Source organism: Bos indicus x Bos taurus, chromosome 3 (genome assembly GCF_003369695.1).
Source record: "Bos indicus x Bos taurus breed Angus x Brahman F1 hybrid chromosome 3, Bos_hybrid_MaternalHap_v2.0, whole genome shotgun sequence".
NCBI classification, from domain to species: domain Eukaryota; kingdom Metazoa; phylum Chordata; class Mammalia; order Artiodactyla; family Bovidae; genus Bos; species Bos indicus x Bos taurus.
This window is the reverse complement of record NC_040078.1, coordinates 94,934,096-94,952,118: the sequence shown is the minus strand read 5'-3', so window position 1 is coordinate 94,952,118 and position 18,023 is coordinate 94,934,096. Positions and strand designations below refer to the sequence as shown.

General features: G+C 39.4%; 1 protein-coding gene and 1 long non-coding RNA gene across 13 annotated transcripts in view; one reads left to right on the top strand and one right to left on the bottom strand.

Annotated features, from left to right (window-relative positions):
• The window catches only part of EPS15 (epidermal growth factor receptor pathway substrate 15), a 190,932-nt gene that overhangs the window by 124,017 nt on the left and 48,892 nt on the right, over window positions 1-18,023 (bottom strand). Inside the window, exon 1 of one of the 12 annotated variants that reach the window (XM_027537292.1) lies at window positions 16,396-16,584. The exons of 6 other annotated variants lie outside the window; for them this stretch is intronic. In XM_027537292.1, coding sequence (XP_027393093.1) covers window positions 16,396-16,428 — 33 coding nt within the window. In that variant the 5' untranslated portion in view covers window positions 16,429-16,584. Of the gene's footprint in view, window positions 1-16,049; window positions 16,246-16,395; window positions 16,585-18,023 lie in introns of those variants that run through there. 5 more of the 12 variants (XM_027537287.1, XM_027537293.1, XM_027537289.1 and 2 more) reach the window with 5 other exon arrangements.
• Window positions 14,355-16,892, top strand: LOC113889900. Its single transcript, XR_003510371.1, has 2 exons — window positions 14,355-15,796; window positions 16,611-16,892. It is a non-coding gene; the product is annotated as an uncharacterized LOC113889900 (long non-coding RNA).

Sequence of the window (18,023 nt, the reverse complement as noted above, 5' to 3'; positions counted from 1 at the left end):
AGTATAAATGTACTTGTTTTTATTATTATTATTTTTTTTGTTTATTTTTTGATTGTACCATACAGCATATGGGATCTTACTTCCCCAACCAGAGATTGAACCCATGCCCCCAACATTGGAAGCAGGGAGTTCTAATCACTAGACTGCCAAAGAAGTCCTTGGAATTGTTTTCTTAATTTCCTTTCTGAATTGTTTACTGCTAGTGTATAAAGGAGAAGGAAATGGCAACCCACTCCAGTGTTCTTGCCTGGAGAATCCCAGGGACAGTGGAACCTGATGGGCTGCCGTCTCTGGGGTCGCACAGAGTTGGACACGACTGAAGCGACTTAGCAGCAGTGTATAAAAATGCAGCTATGTGTTGATTTTGTATTCTGCAACTTTGCTAAATTTGTCTATCAGCTCTAAGAATGTTTTCATGGAATCTTTAGGGTTTTCTACATATAAAAAGTTCATAATAGTATGGAGGGTCCTCAAAAAATTAAAAATAAAACTGCCATATGATCCATCAATCCCACTTCTCGGTGTTTATCCAAAAGAATTGATATTGGGTTATCAAAGAACCCATGTACCAGAGATCTGCTATTCCACTATGTGCTTATAGTTAATGACACTATAACACACACTTAAAATCTTGTTAAGGGGGCAGATCTCATGTTATTTACCACAATATATTTTTTTTAAATCATGTTATCTACAAACACATTATTTTACTTCTCCCTTTCTAATCTGAATGTTGTTTCTTCTTCTTGTACTAACTGCTCTGGTTAGAACTTCCAGTATCATGCTGAAAAGAAGATGGAAAAGCAGGCATCCTCATTGTGCTCCTGATCACAGGGTAAAAGCTTTTAGTCTTTCACGGTTAAGTACGATGCTAGCTGTGGGTTTTTCACATGTAACCTTTATTACGTGGAGGAAGTTCCCTTCTATTTCTAGTTTGCTAAGTATTTTCATCATGAAAGAGTGCTGAATTTTGTCAGTGCATTTTCTGCATCAAGATTATCAAGATTTTCTCCCTTCATTCTATTAAAGTGCTATATTGACTGACTTTCATATGATGAACCATCCTGGCAACTATTTCATTGTCTTTTCCTGGAAATAAACTGAAAAGCCAGGAACTACAAAGCATCCTTTTTCAGTCAAATTGAACCTTTGACTGGAAAAATATGGTCAGCTTACCTATACCATATCATGAAAAGATCTGTTGCTTTTCAATCCATAGTTTAGTAAAATAGTAGCAGTATGTTACCTTCAACCATACACATTCCACCCATCTGTTATTTGGCCTACTTAGCAAACTGGAGCCTTAAGGGCTACAGTCCATGGGGATGCAAAAGAGTCAGACACAACTGAACAACTAAACAACAACAAAGCAAACTTCTCTTTTAAAATGTAAATATTGGCAGAAACCAATACAACATTGTAATTGTTGTTGTTTAGTTATTGAGTCGTGTCCGACTCTTTTGCGACCACGTGGACTATAGCCTACCAGGCTCCTCTGTCCATGGGATGTCCCAGGAAACAATATTGGAGTGGGTTGCCATATCCCTCTCCAGAGGATTTTCCCAACCCAGGAACTGAACCCGTGTATCCTGCATTGGCAAGCAAATTCTTTACCACTGAACCACAAGGGAACACCATAAAGTAATTATCCTTCAATTTTTTAAAAATACAAATATTGCTCTAGGGGTTGTCTACTGATCATTCATGCAGACTATGCAGAGAATTATCTACACCAGGATTTGCAATTGCTTAACCTCTAACTGGAAGACAGTAAGAACAAGAATTTCTACTATGAAGTTGGAGGAAGGGATAATTTTGGCACATGTGTATAGAGATAATACTTATCCAGTCTGAATTTCAAGTATTCAGTGTAATTATTAGGCCATATGTCTCAGCCTCTAGTTGAGAAAATGTAACTCTAGTCGGAGCACCTATATGAACATTAGACTTGATGTGGTACTGCTGAGGGAAAGCAGTTGTGGGGGTTAAGAACATCTAATATGATCTGTTTTGCTTAAAGCTCCTAGTTCATGGTCTATAGGAGTATTATACAAATATGGTTTATACTGTATTATCTATGTGATTCAGCAGAAGACTCAAGGTTAACATACTAACATATTCTTTCAAACAACTGCTGATATGTTATTATACTAGGCACTTCTGATACAGAGATGAACAAACAAAACAACTTTTTTGCCCTCCTGGACCTTAATCTTCAAATAGAGAAAAAAAAGAAAGAAATTATAACACAATGGTTAAATACAAAAATGTATTTGATGCACTAAGCTGACTATCAGACAAAAAATTATTCACATAAACTGTACTTACTATCATTATTATCAGGCAGAAACAAGTACAAAGAGAAACATACTGAGGAAATAAAAAGTAAAAAAACATGGCTGTTCATTCATTACTTATTTAGATATCTCTTGCATTCATTTAGATATTGATTCATTTAGACATCTCTGGTACATCTATATGCCTAGATACTGGGAATAATAAAATAAGAAACTATAGTCCCTGACATTGAGAAGTCAGTCCAGCGGGAAAAAAAGACAGCAACAACAATCCATTGTAATAAGTGTATCTCTACTGTAATAAGTACATCAAGAGGGAACAAACACTATTGCTATGGGATCAGTGATATATAAGAGAGACATAATCAGAAAAGTCAATAAAAGTCATGTCTGAATTATTTCATAAGAAACTAAGAAAAAGCTGAGGAAGACACAAGTGACACCTAAACTAAATCAAAGGAGCCAGTCAAGCAACTGCAAAGAGCACTCCTATCTCAAGACTCCTGTACTTGTTGCCTCCACCTGGAACATCTCCACAGATAATCATATGGCTCACTTTTTATTTCATTCAGATCTCTGATCAAATGTAACATCCTCAGAGAGGCCTTTCCGACTTATGGCGCTCTTACCTAATCTGTTCTGTTGTTCTTCCCAGCTCTTATCACTGTCTTACATCTCAGTGTACTCAGTGCTTAGTTGCTCAGTCATGTCCAACTCTTTGCAACCCCATGGACTGTAGCCCTCCAGGCTTCTCTGGCATGGAATTTTCCAGGCAAGAATACTGGAGTGGGTTGCTGTGTCCTTCTCCAGGGATATACATGTGCATGCTTTTCCCCAAATATAAGGAATAAGAAAAAGGGTCCATTCTCAACACTTCTATCCAACACTGTATTAGAGATTCTAGCCAGGGAAATTACACAAGAACAATAAATAAATAAAAGACATCAGATTGGAAAAAGAAGAAGTAAAACTATCGCTATTCACAGATAACGTGCTCTAGTATTAAAAACAATCCCAAGCTATCTACTAAAGAACTATTAGAACTAACAGCTGAGTTCAAGAAAGTTCCATGTTTATGGATTCAGAAGGGTTAACACTGTTAAAACAGCAACATTCCCACTAATCATAAAGTCAACTCAATCTCTATGAGAATTCCAAAACAGTTCTTTGTAGAAACTAGCAAGCGGATTCTAAAAACATCACTGCTATTTATTCAATGATTCTTACACTGCAACAATGTGTATACATCATACATAAGAAAAAGGAAGTCAAAGAGTTTAAATAACTTGTCTTGGTCACCCATGACAAGAGAGCGTAAGTGGCAGAGGGAGAATTCAAATCCAATTTGGTCTTGTACTTAGTGCCTTTCCCACTATCTGAATTGTGATACTCATTATTTTACATACTATTTTAGAAAGGATCAAAGATTCTTTGAGCCTATCCTTGAAACCCCTGCCTAATGTCTTGTGCTCTAGGTTAAAAATTCTTGCTTTATTACAGACAGAAAGCAGAGAATAAATTCTAAGAAAACAGATATGATATCCCACAATGTGGACCCAATGCACCAAAATACTGTTTAACTTGGATCAAATACTCCTATGATTTTATGTTGTCCTTTTAATTACAGTTTAAAATGTCACCCATAGTATCAACCTTGAGCACTGTAAAACAATGAAAAATTTAAGAACTAAATTACCACCAAAAAATTCCATTATAATCACAGGATACTCCACAGCACCCTGCCTTTCTTTCTTCTATTATCCTGCATCACAGTACTCATCACCCAAGAGTCAATGTTTATCTCCCTAGAAGACTAAAAGGTACTTCAGTGCATGAATCTAGGTCTTAGTCTCTTTGTATGTCCAAGGCCTAACATAGCGGGGACACAGGAGGCATTCAACAAATGTCTTCTGAAATAAAAGAGGTGGAATGGCAATAAGGGAAGCACCTTTAGTGCATGTAATCTTCATATTTTTAATATATGCATAATGATATAACTATGTTGTACCTAGTGAATATAAGATGGGAATGAAGTTACCAATAATCCCTGGTATCAGTGATTTATGAAAATTCTAATAAAGTGTAACATTTCATAAAAATTAACAGCCCTATAATAAAATCTAGCTGTTTTAAGTATTTGGGTAGAGATGGCAGTAGTAATAGTTATTGTTGTTATTAATAGCTACCACCATTTAAACTAATCCCAGACATTTATAACCACTATTTCACATACTCATCACAACAAATCCTACAGATTAAGTTTATTCACCATTTTATAAGCTAAAAAAGAAAGAGACTAATAAACTTGTTACAGAGTCAAACAAAAGACTTAAAACCTAAGACATTCTGATTGCAAAGTCCAAGATCTCCCAGTATTTCACCCTAGCCCTCGACAATGTTCAAATCTGGAGCATCAGAAATCCCTACACATAGCAGTTCTTTAAGTTTTTCTTAATAAATAGTCTGTTTTTTAGGGAAAATCTTCTCTGATATACAGTATGATCTTCAGTAATAAGATACTGAAGGAATTCCAAGTCCAAATTACCACATTCAAGAGAATATTAGCTTAAAAGTAAATACTGGCATGACATACACTAACCTAGATAAGCTTAGGTTTCGTAAGTAATAAATTCCTAGAGGTTGCAAAATGTAAAACTACATTCTATCATGTTTACAAAAACCCTTCACTATAACTTGGTACAATCACTTTCTAGAGATGTGGTCCATTTAACAAAAAGTTGATTTTTACATAAGATGTTGCAGCCTAGAACATATGTTCAGTTATAACCAAGGAACGGCACTATAAATAGTTCTGTCAGAGCTATTTTGCACTCAGAAATACAGACTCATTCAATTTATGAGTTGTTTACACTGCCTAAGTTATAACATTGGCTCTACCACTTAGCACTAGCTTAATCTTGAACAAGTTACTTCACCTCTGTGCCTAAGTTTTCTCTTTATAAAACAGGAATAATAAGGATGATCTGTTTATCAGGTTTTAAGGATTACTGAAAAATCATACCTGACAAATCGTAAGTGTTAAGTAAGTATTAGATATTACTAGAGTCACAAAGAGTCGGACATGACAGAGTGAATGAACTGAACTGAACTATTATCCCCAAATTGACCTCTTTCTCTGTTCGCTTGCTCTCTCTCTCTCTCTCTCACACACACACACACACACACACAAACGCACACACACAAATTCCACTCTGAATAATTTGTTCCTTTTACATAACAAGATAGGAATGTAATATCGTGTGAATGTTCATTTTTATCCCTAAAATTTGCCTGAAATATTGTCAATGGCTGTTTACAGGAAGCAGCATATAGCAAATGTGCTTTAGATCAGATGTGCCCAGATTTGAATCTCAAGCCTACCACTTACAACACAACCTGAGTAAATAATACAAAAGACTAATTTCTACTTGTAGAAAGGTTGTGAATATTAAATGAAATAATATATGTAAATCATCTAAAAGTGCATACTAGCTTATTAGGAGTTTAAGCAACATCAGTCTTCTTCCTTCTCAATGGCAGCATTAAGAATGTTTTCCTTCCAAGGTCTTAGCATTAATATTTAGCCCACTAGACAGAATTGTTCACCAATTAAAGTAAAACCACAATAAGAAAGGCAGTGAAATCACACATAAAATTAAGTTCACAATTTTCAATTGTTTTATCATTTAAGTTTTTTAAGTTCAGTATCCATGCACAATTAGGCATTCAGGGCTCGTGGCAGATTTAGGAATTAAAGTATAAAGATAAACCATTCCCTCTGTCCCTGTCCCAAGAACACATATACTTCTCTAACTCCCAAATGACTGAGTGGATCACTAACTTTAAAAAGTATATTTCAATCAGTGATTCTCAAAATTGAAGCAATTTCATCCCCCAGGAAATATCTGGCAATGTCTGGAAATATTTTTGATTGCCCCAGCTGGGAACAGTGCTACCAGCATCTTGTGGATAAGGATGCAAAACATCCCACAATGCAGAAGACAGGCTCCCCTCCACACCGTGGAATTAACAGGCCCAAAATGTCAACAGTGCCAACGCTGAGAAACCATGATCTTTAAAAAACCAAAGTATTATAATATAGAAGCCTTCTCCCCAAAAGTATGTTCTTGGCCAAATTTTCATGGAAGACATAACAAGAAATAAGCAGCTTGATTATCTCAGATGGGAAACTCCTGGTACTGCTAAATACCCATTACGAAATTCCCAGTCTAAAGAGGAAGTGAGGCTTACCTTTCTTTGCATAGTTGTGCTTTTAAGTTTTTAAAAGACCTCCAACCTTTCTTTTTTTTTTTTTTAATTGAACTGTAGCTGGTGTAGAATATTATATCAGTTAAGGTGAACAATATACTGATTCACAATTTTTAAAGGTTACACTCCATTTACAGAATATTGGCTATATTACCCATGTTATATATTCTTGTAGCGTATTTTATATTAATACATAATAGTTTGTTCCTCTTAATCCCCTACAACTATATTGCCTTTCCCCCTTTCCTCTCCTCACTGGTGACCACTAGTTTCATTTTTACATCTGTGACTCTGCTTCTTTTATATTTACCGTGCTGTGCTTAGTCACTCAGTTGTGTCCATTTCTCTGCGACCCCATGGACTGTAGCCCCCCAGGCTCCTCTGTCCATGGGGATTTAATAGTTCGTTATATTTTCTATATATTTACTAGTTTGTTTACTATATATATTTACTAGTTTGGTAAATTTTTTTAGATTCCACGTGTAAATGCTATCACATAGTATTTGTTTTTCTCTTATTTCTCTTGGCATAATACTCAAGTCCATCCACCTTTCTACAAATAGCAAAATGTCATTTTTTTTTAGGGCTGAGTAGCATTTCCATTATTGGAGAAGGAAATGGCAACCCACTCCAGTGTTCTTGCCTGGAGAATCCCAGAGACGGGGGAGCCTGGTGGGCTGCTGTCTATGCGGTCGCACAGAGTCGGACACAACTGAAGTGACTTAGCAGCAGCAGCAGCAGCATTTCCATTGTATTAACATAAACACATATACACCACATCTTCTTAATCCATTCACCTGTTGATGGACAATTAGGTTGCTTCTGTATCTTGACAACTGTAAATAATGCTACTATTAACACTGGGTGCGTGTATCTTTCAAAATTAGTATTTTGTTTTGTTTTTTTGGCTATATGCACAGGAGTGGAATTGCTGGGTCACATGGTAGTGTTATTTTTAGTTTTTTGTGAGACCTCCATACTATCTTCCACCATGGCGACATCAATTTACATCCTCACCAACAGTGTACAAGGGTTCCCTTTTCTCCACATCCTCACCATTCGTTTGTGTTCTTCTTAAAGACAGTCATTTTGACAGGTGAGTGATCTCATTATGATTCTGATTTCCCTTTCCCTTATGATTAGCAATACTGAGCATCTTTTCATGTGCCTATTGGCCAGATGCATGTCCTTCTTGAAAAACGTCTATTCAGTTCTTCTGCCTATTTTTTAATCAGGTTGTTTGGTTTTCAGACGTTGAGTTGTATAAGCTGTCTAAATATTTGTATATTAACACCTTATCAGTCATTATTTGCCTTTTCACACTCAGTAGGCTTTTTGTTTTTTGTTGATGTTTTTCTTTGCTGTGCAAAAGCTTTTACATTAATTAGGTCCATTTGTTTATTTTTGCTTTTATTTCCTTTGCTTTAGGAGATGGATTTTTAAAAAGCATTGCTATGATTTATGTCAAAGAGTGTTCTGCCTATGTTTTCCTCTAGGTGCCTATGGTTTTAGGTCTTACATATAGGTCTTTAATCCCATATGTATTTAATCACTTTGAGTTTTTGTATATGATGTTAGAGAATGTTTTAGTTTCATTCTTTTACATGTAGCTGTCCAGTTTTCCCAGCACCATTTATTGAAAGGGTTGTCTTTATCCACTGTATATTCTTGCCTCCTTTGTCACAGATCAATTGACCATAAATGCACAGGTTTATTTCTGGGCTCTCTATTCTGTGCCATTGATCTATGTGCCTGTTTTTGTGCCAGTACCATACTGTTTTGATTACTGTAGCTCTGCAGTACCAACCACTATTTCTTAATTAAACAGGTGATTTGTTAAAGTATTATTTATATTACAAAGCTTCTTATACCTCACTTCTATCTTACTTTCATACAAAGTATTAAAAAGCTCACATTTTTGTGATACAGCAGCACAGTACATGAGGCCAACTTTCAACAGATATCATTATTATATACCAGATTAACAACAATCAAAATCCGATAATATACTATGTTGATGGGGGAAAAGCACAAACACTGTTGCTAGTATAAACTTTCTGAATGTGAATTAGCAGTATCTATCCAAATTAAAAATATCTCTTAGCCCTAAATTATACCTACTAAAAATTAATGCACATACACACTTACATGCAGAGTACATCATGTGACACAGGGCTGGAAGAAGCACAAACTGGAATCAAGATTGCCGGGAGAAATATAACCCTCAGATATGCAGATGACACCACCCTTATGGCACAAAGTGAAGAACTAAAGAGCCTCTTGATGAAAGTGAAAGAGGAGAGTGAAAAAGTTGGCTTAAAGCTCAGCATTCAGAAAACTAAGATCATGGCATCCAGTCTCATCACTTCGTGGCAAATAGATGGGGAAACTGTGGAAACAGTGGCTGACTTTATTTTTCTGGGCTCCAAAATCAATGCAGATGGTGACTGCAGCCATGAAACTAAAAGATGCCTACTCCTTGGAAGGAAAGTTATGACCAAACTAGACAGCATATTAAAAAGCAGAGACATTACTTTGCCAACAAAGGTCTGTCTAGTCAAGGCTACTCCAGTAGTTATGTATGGATGTGAGAGTTGGACTCTAAAGAAAGCTGAGCACCAAAGAACTGTTGCTTTTGAACTGTGGTTTTGGAGAAGAGTCTTGAAAGTCCCTTGGACTGCAAGGAGATCCAACCAGTCCATCCTAAAGGAGATCAGTCCTGGGTGTTCATTGGAAGGACTGATGCTGAAGCTGAAACTCCAATACTTTGGCCACCTGATGCAAAGAGCTGACTCATTGGAAAAGACCCTGATGTTGGGAAAGACTGAGGGCAGGAGAAGGGGATGACAGGGGATGAGATGGTTGGATGGCATCACCGACTCAATGGACATAGGTTTGGGTGGACACCACGAGTAGGTGATGGACAGGGAGGCCTGGCGTGCTGCGGTTCATGGGGTTGCAAAGACTCGGACACGACTGAGCGACTGAACTGAACACGTGTATGAAGATGTGTAAAACAATATTCCCTGCAGCACTGTCTGTATTATAATAACAAAAGGTTAGAAACAATACAGAAGTCCATCATTAAGTGGCTAGTTAAGGAAAGTGAAAGTGAAGTCACTCAGTCATGTCCAACTCTTTGCAACCCCATGGACTTCAGCCTACCAGGCTCCTCCGTCCATGGGGTTTTCCAGGCAAGAATACTGGAGTGGGTTGCCATTTCCTTCTCCAGGAGATCTTCCCAACCCAGGGATTGAACCCATGTCTCCTGCATTGTAGGCAGATGTTTTACCATCTGAGCCACCAGGGTATACTCATATCAAGGAATACTCTCAAATTTTAGAAATAATGAGGGAATCTGTATGTGCTTATATAGAACAATCTCCTAGATAAATTAAGCTAAAAATAATAATAAGCCACAAAATATGCAGCTTATTCAAAAGAAATATACATATACACTATATATCATATATCTTAGACATGGGTGTAGAACACACACACACATACACATTTGCATACATATCACACAGTATTGGGGCTTCCCAGGTGGTGCTAGTGGTAAAGAACCCGCCTGTCAGTGCAGGAGATGTAAGAGATACGGGTTCGAATCTTGGGTTGGGAAGATCCCCAGGAGGAGGGCACGGCAATCCACTCCAGTATTCTTGGATGGAGAATCCCACGGACAAAAGAACCTGGCAGGCTAAAGTCCATGGGGTCACAAAGATTTGGACACGACTGAAGCAACTTAGCACACACTATTGCTGGAAACACACACAAGGAACAGCAGGAGAGGGCCAAGAGCATGATGGAGCTTTTCACTGGTATGTGTGAGGGGTTTTTTTGTTTCCTGCACTGGGCCTTAGTTGCATCATGCGAGATCTTTTGTTGTGGTGCAAAGACTCTCTAGTTGCAGCACTTGGGCTCCAGAGCACGTAGGCTTCAATGGTTGTGGTGCACAGGCACATGGACTCCAGAGCACACAGGCTCCACAGCTGCAGCCCATGAGCTTAGCAGCTTTACAACATGTGTTTTCTCAGTTCCCAGACCAGGGATTGAACCCACATTCCCAGCACTGCAAGGCAGATTCTTAACCACTGGACCACCAAGGAAGTCCCTGAGTTGTTTTTTTTTAAACAGAACTTTATTCTGGTTCTTTCATTTACTGACTATAATACTTAAGTCACAAATTATGAGCCTTGGTATTCTCCAGCTTGAAATAATGATAATAACAGCCTTGCTTATTAGTTATTATGAAGATCAAATGAGAGCATAAATTGCTTCATAAATTATAAAGCAACATACAAAATTATAAATTAGTCTTCTAACTGAATTCTCCAAACCAACTATAATAATAATAATTATCATTCTTCTAGTCAATTTCTCTAAACCCGAAGATGGGAATGTTTAAGATAGAATGTAAATGCAGATGCTATCTTAGAACACACATTTTTACTTCATATTTAGCTATTTTTTAATTAAACTATAGTTGTAATTAATATTATATATAATACAGGTATCAATGTAAAAGGGTAAGTTTTCAAAAACATTATCATATAGAAATGTTAAATCAGCTGATTACAGAAGAAATTCATGCTTACTATTGAAAATAAGTAAAAATTATAACCATGCTATCATAAATTTTGGGTTTTTTTTCTTCCAGCCTTTTTTCTATGTATGCTTAAGTAGATTTATCTAAATAAAATGTTTCTACTTTACTGTAAAACAGCATTCACATTACAACATCCCTCAGATTAAAAGCTCCTAATAAACGTAATTTTTAATGAAGATAATTATATTTTATCTTGGTGATGAGAGTTCAACTACTTTAAAATGAAATTCCTATATATGCATTTACCTAATGAACTCTGTCTGAATTAATTTTTCATTTATTTCCACCAATTCTCCAAATTATTCAGATCTCGATCAATGGATATTTTCCCTCCCCTCCCTCCCTCCCTCCCTTCCTCTCCCACTCTTTCTCTCTCTCAAGACATCTTCCTAATTTTGGCTTCCACAGCTCCAATTTTAGATTTATTAAATCTAAAATTCACAAAACAAAGAAGCATATAACTGTTTATAATTCTTTGAAGAGCAAGTGCTGTGCTTAGTCGCTCAGTCGTGTCCTACTCTCTGCAACCCCATGGATTCTACCCCTCCAGGATCCTCTGTCCATGGGGATTCTCCAGGCAAGAATACTGGAGTAGGTCACCATGCCCTTTGAAGAGCAACTAAAACACCCTAAATTGAGACCTTAAATTAGACTATTAGTGAAAGGGAAATCAGAACTATGATTTGTTATTAAATAAAGATGCTCAATCTTTTTCTACAACATTTAGTCTGTTATTATTGTTCTGTCTACAAACAGTGAAAACAAAAAAATACACTCAGGTTATTCCTAGGAGACACTCTATTGGACAAGCCAACTGTTCCTAATTAATTTTAACTATGACAGCTCCTCCCAAATGCTGAACATTCCAAGCCATTTTTGAAAACTGTTAGATATTGCCCAGGGAAGCAAAGATTTTCTGAGTATACTGGACAAAAGTATCATTATTGTGCCTTTCCCATAGTACGAACTCAAATAATAAGTCATACTGAATAAATACTTATTTTCTGTTTCTGAGAACATGTTGTAATTTTCACACTCTACCTTATAATTTACCATCATGACTGTTATACCAGACCACAAAGGGGATACACATATTAATACCTTTGCCTACTTTTTAAATGAAATTGAAAATAAATACCCAAAACTGAAATTATGGGAGATTTTTTTCCCCTCCAATTTTCAAATTTTCTATAATGCAGTTATATCACTCTTGCAATCTTAAAAAAGCATTAAAAAGTATCCTTATAGCTTATTGTTTTTGACTATATATTAAGACTGTTTTAAGTCCCATTCTAAATGCTCTTTTTAGTATTAAAAAAAAAATCCTTGCTAAAGTAAAACAAGAAAACTTCAGCATAGAGCTGAACTGACAGAGTATTATTTAAAATACTCCCATTATGCCATCTTTCAACAAAATAAAACCTTTCTCATCATCAAAAGCACTACTTGTGTATCCACAGTTGTGTTATCAAGATACCATGAAAGGTAACTAGAGATTCAGAGGCAAAGGACATTGCTTCCATACTTTTGAAGTTTAGTACCTAACTAGGAAAACAAGGCAAATACTGAAAAAGAAAATTAAAAAATACAAGGGAGCAATGGATATGCCAACCATCTAGTCTACAGAGAAGTATAGTAGACAGCTTTTGAAGTCCTACAGACTTTGGATCAAATCTTAGATCTTACTTACTAATTTATGTAAATTATTTCCCTCATTTGTAAAATGGAGTGTTAGGTTAAGTGAAGTAAAATACTTAGCATATAGTAACAAAGGGAAGTTAACAGTATTATTATTAGTAGAGATGCAGACTTAAAGAAGAAATGAGCAATCAGCAAAGTTTAAAAAGAGGAAGTATTAATATCTTTTGGTCATCTACTACCATAAGCAAAAATCACAACATCTTTCTCATTCAAGTTTTACTTCTTATTGCCAGAAAGAAAATAGAACACCTGGTAAAGAAAACTGAAATCAGAAAACACGAAGGCTATAAAGCACTAATGTACCCTTAGGAAAGTCACCACTAGATCTCCAAATCACAGAATGTGATCTATAAAAAAATGTTCTTTGGAAAGGTCTTTAGATCAGCTAATTCAAACTCTCCAACTCTCTAGAATTAAGCTCCATGCTTTCTTCTGTCTCTGAGTGCCAAGAATTGTCATCTATCTTGTTCATAAGTATATCCTCAGCACCTAGAATAAATCCTAGTACATAATAAATGGTCAGTACATATTTGTTGGATGAATATTAAAGCTAAGAAAACTGAGGCCTGGAGATTTAACTCAATGACACACAGTTATCTCCCCGCAGAGCTGGGACTGAAACTAACATTTTACTATTCTAGCATTCTATCCTGTCTAGAAGCTAGACTATGATAATTTAGATAATTTATCTTGGTGGTTGGGGAATTGGAGGGTTTGCTGGCAGGCAGGCAGAAGAGGAACGAGAAAATTAACCTAGTTTTCAGGTATTTTTCCCAACTGTCAGTTTTGCTTAATTGATAGAGGCCAAAAATTCTACTCAAGACAATTCCAGCATAGAGCAGGGCACATAATAGGTACTTAACAAATACTGGCTGAATGACTCAATCTACTCCAAAACTATTATTATTTAATAACCAGGGGCAGAAACTAACTTCAGCATCTGTTTAATCTTTGTAACTGTCCCAGAGTTATTCAGAATTTTCAGTCATTCATAAGACAAATATTATTAATAACTTTCTTCCAGATATGCGCTGAGGGAGATGAAAGATGTCCCTGCCATGTAGGATCTCACCTGAGTATGCCTACGTCTGAGTGTGTTGTGAGGGGATGATGGTGACATAAACAGATCAATAATGAATATGAAACCAGGCTGCACTGTTATCTCAGTTTATTTGCCTTAAGCAGTTAAAAATTCAATTTAAAAACACAAATCAGCCAAGTTTTAAAATAACAAGGAGGCACATTAGGTATTTAAACACTTGGGAATGTTCTCTTTCCAGTGCCTTTACAATTCATCTTATTGCTTCCTAATGTCTTAAAGGGCTTCCCTGGTGGCTCAAAGATAAAGAACCTGCCTGTCACTGCAGGAGATGAAGGTTTGATCCCTGGGTGGGGAGGATCCTCTGGAGAAGGAAATGGCAACCCGCTCCATTTTTCTTGCCTGGGAAATCCCATAGACAGAGTAGTCTGGCCAGCTAACAATCCACGGGGTTGTAATACAGTGGGACACAACTTAGCGACCAAAAAACATCTTAAAATCAAAATGTTCTAACTTGACTTATCTATATATTCAATATAAATGAACCATCAATGTTTGTTCTCTCATATGTGAAACACTGAACGATAATACTCCTGATTCAGTATTTACTCTGTGTACATGTTAATATTTAAATATATAACCACAAGAACACATTTAAATTATTTAACTGTCTATAACACTGACAAGAGCCGGAAGAAAATATTCAGAGATGAATGACAGTAAATAGAGACTAAAAACATAGCCTTACCCAGGAAGAAAATAAAGTACGCACACAACTAAGAAGCAAATCTGTAGAAGTTCTCAGGAGAACAAAATCTTCAAGAGGGGAGAACTCTCGCTGGAATTGGCCAGCAGAGCGGAAGAGCAACAGCTTGCCAACAGGATCTTGTTTAATGCATATCACTAACCAGACTGTTAAAGACTGAACACCCATGAGTCAATGTTGCTATTCCTCAAGTTTGAGTTTCAGGAGGACCCTTCCAAAGAGATTCACTACCAAGACTAAATCACCACATTCTAAGTCTCCTTCCCCATTTATCTGCTTGTCAAAATAGGATAAGCAAGACTAAATACACTGGGAACTAACAGACCTCGCACTTACGAAGCTGAAAATTCCTACAAGCTGAAGTTACTTACTTTACCTAAGGCACATGTTTATGTGATTCCTGGTTACTGAGGGGAACATTTTTCACTCAAGTTTATCCTAGAATGCTAGGCAAAACACCCCCAAAGTCTCTTCCTCCTCAAACAGAAAACTTTCCAGCCCAAATGTATAACCTATCCCAATGTTTTGCCTCAGAAACCCTGAGATATCCAGGCCAAGAATACAAGGTGGCAGGGAGATACGACAGGGCAGGCAGGAAGGCTGGCGTGGGCCCCAACGGGAAAGTCCGTGGCCACCGGTTCTGGAGAGAACAGGCTGAGAAGGTGAGGTTAGGGTGAGATATGGTCTGAGAAGCGCCAAGGGACTAACAGGCGTACCACCTCTCTCCATCCAGGACATCACCGGAAGATTGTAATTGGTTTCCCCAACGGAGAGGGAGGAACAAGGTTCCCAGGATGATTGATGCTGAGCGGTTTTCTGGGAAGCACGAGGACTGACTCTGAAGGAAGCAGAAAGGCAAGACAGAACAGAGCACACAGGTTTTGGTGAAGGTTCCCCCAGGACGAGTGATCTCTTTGGTCCTTCCCAGCACCAAGACGGGCGGAACCATCACACCTGTGAAAGGATGTTTCCTTGCTATCCCCAAGGACAGCGATAGAGAGCCTACCCGGTAGGAGTGGTAGCAGAACTGAGGAGGGAAAGACTGAATCGAGGGATCTCACCCAGCAGGAAACCTGATCAGCAGAAGAGGCTGAAGCCAGGAAGGGGCTAGCGGGGTAAGAACGCGCTCGGGGAGGATGAGACTTATTTGGAAGACAGGCTGACTGGAGGAAACTGCTGGGAAAGGGAGGGCTTTCGTCGGACTCCAGTGGGAAAAGGCCGGTTTAGCGAGGAAAAAGCCTGGCTGGGAGGGGGCCCTGAGCGCCTGGCTCGGGAAGGTGACGCTGCCTGTCCCGAGGGTGAGCCTCGTGCGGGGCGAGGGCTGACCCGGCGGTGAGACTGAACCGCACGAGCTCAACAGGAGCTCACCTGGGGTGCGTCTGGCCTGGAAGGAGGAAACTTCCCGGGTGGGTGAAGGCGGACAGGAGAGGGTCGGGCTCCCATCCGGCGGGACTGGGGCACGGAGGGGTCGGGAGGAGGGGGCGCCGCGTGGGGCGGGGCCGGGGCGATAGTGGCGGAGGTACCGGCTCAGGATGGCGTCCTCCCGCAGTCACACTCACAGACTCACATTCACAGGCGCGCGCGCGCGCTCTCAGTATCGGCCGCCCCGCCCGGGGCGGAGAGAAACTGCTCGGGTCGGTGAACTATAGGGCGGTGGGGGAGGGGGCCGGGGACACCGGCCGGCCGAGCCCGGCGGACCGGCGGGCGGCGTTACCTGTGTCAGGGAGAGCTGGGCCGCCGCAGCCATGGTGTTTCCATCATGCACGGGAGGGGAAGGAAGGACGGGCAGACGGGGGCTCGGGGCGGGGAGGAGGCGGAGGGAGCGGCCGGAGGCGAGGCCCGGGCGGGCTGGCGGGCGTCTCCCCTAACTTCGACAACTTCCCTCCTCTCGTCCACCCCGCCTCGCCTGGCCCCGCCCGCCCGGCACAGGCCTCGGAGACACCCAAATCCTGGCGCCGGAGTTTTTGCTGCTGGACCGGAGCCTGCCCCGGGGCCTCCTGAGAAAACCCGGCGCGGACAAGTAATTAAGGCGGACGGGCTGTGGAGGCAGAGGCAACTCCAGATTGTCCTGAGAACTTTAGCGGATCACCTACCCACGCTAAGCCTCTGCTTCTGAAAAATGGGAAGAACTATATCCAAAGTCCAAGTTGCTTGCGAGGATTAAATGAGATAATGATAGGAAATAATAACGGTACTTTTTATATGCCAGAATCTGTGTTGGACGCTTTTATTTTTAAATTGTGTAAATGAAGGAACTGAGACATAAATAAGTTGTACAAATGAAACTGAAACACAAATAAGTGTCATATGTAAGGGCCTACAACTGATCAGATAGCTGGTGGGTTAGAATCCAAGTGTGACTCCAAAACTTTTCATTTAACCATCTTCTATTAGGGTGAGCACCTGAAGAATTGATGCTTTCAAACTGTGGTGTTGGAGAAGACTCTTGAGAGTCCCTTGGACCCCAAGGAGATCAAACCAGTCAATCCCAGAGGAAATCAACCCTGAATATTCATTGGAAGGACTGATGCTGAAGCTGAAGCTCCAATAGGTTGGCCCCCTGATGTGAGGAACCCACTCATTAGAAAAGACCCTGATGCTGGGAAAGATTGAAGGCAGGAGGAGAAGGGGAGGACAGAGAAGATTTAATTGAATGGCATCACTGACTCAATGGACATGAGTTTGAGCAAACTCCAAGAGATGGTGATGGACAGGGAAGCCTGGCATGCTGCAGTCCATGAGGTCACAAAGAGTTAGACGTGACTGAGCTACTGAACAACAACATTAGGGGGTGATATCAAAAGAGAAGACTATCTTAAGTCAAAATCTAGGTAGGAAGGGAAATAAATACTCTCCAGGCTCACTGGCTGCCTGCCACACTTAGACCCCAGTTCAGTGAAAGAGCACTGGGGCCTCCTCAGGGGCTGCAGCACTCCTAACTCCCTTCTTAGTCCCTATGGCAAACCCCTCCTGCTCTCTCTCAAGACACCACCGAAGTACTACCTCCTTTACAAAGTAACTCCTGACCTCCACAAGTCAGATTTACACACTTATCTGAACATTTCTTCTCTATCTTATGATGTCATCATCACCCTAATGACTCTTTATATCTGTCTGCCCTCTAGACGAGATGGTTGGATGGCCTCACCAACTTGATAGACATGAGTTTGAGCCAGCTCCAAGAGTTGGTGATGGGCAGGGAAACCTGGTGTGCTGCAGTCCATGGGGTAACAAAGAGTCAGACACTACTGAGCGACTGAACTGAACGGACCCTCTAGACTGAGCGCTCCTCAATGGCAAGGACTCTTTTTGACGTATGTATATATATATATATATATCTTC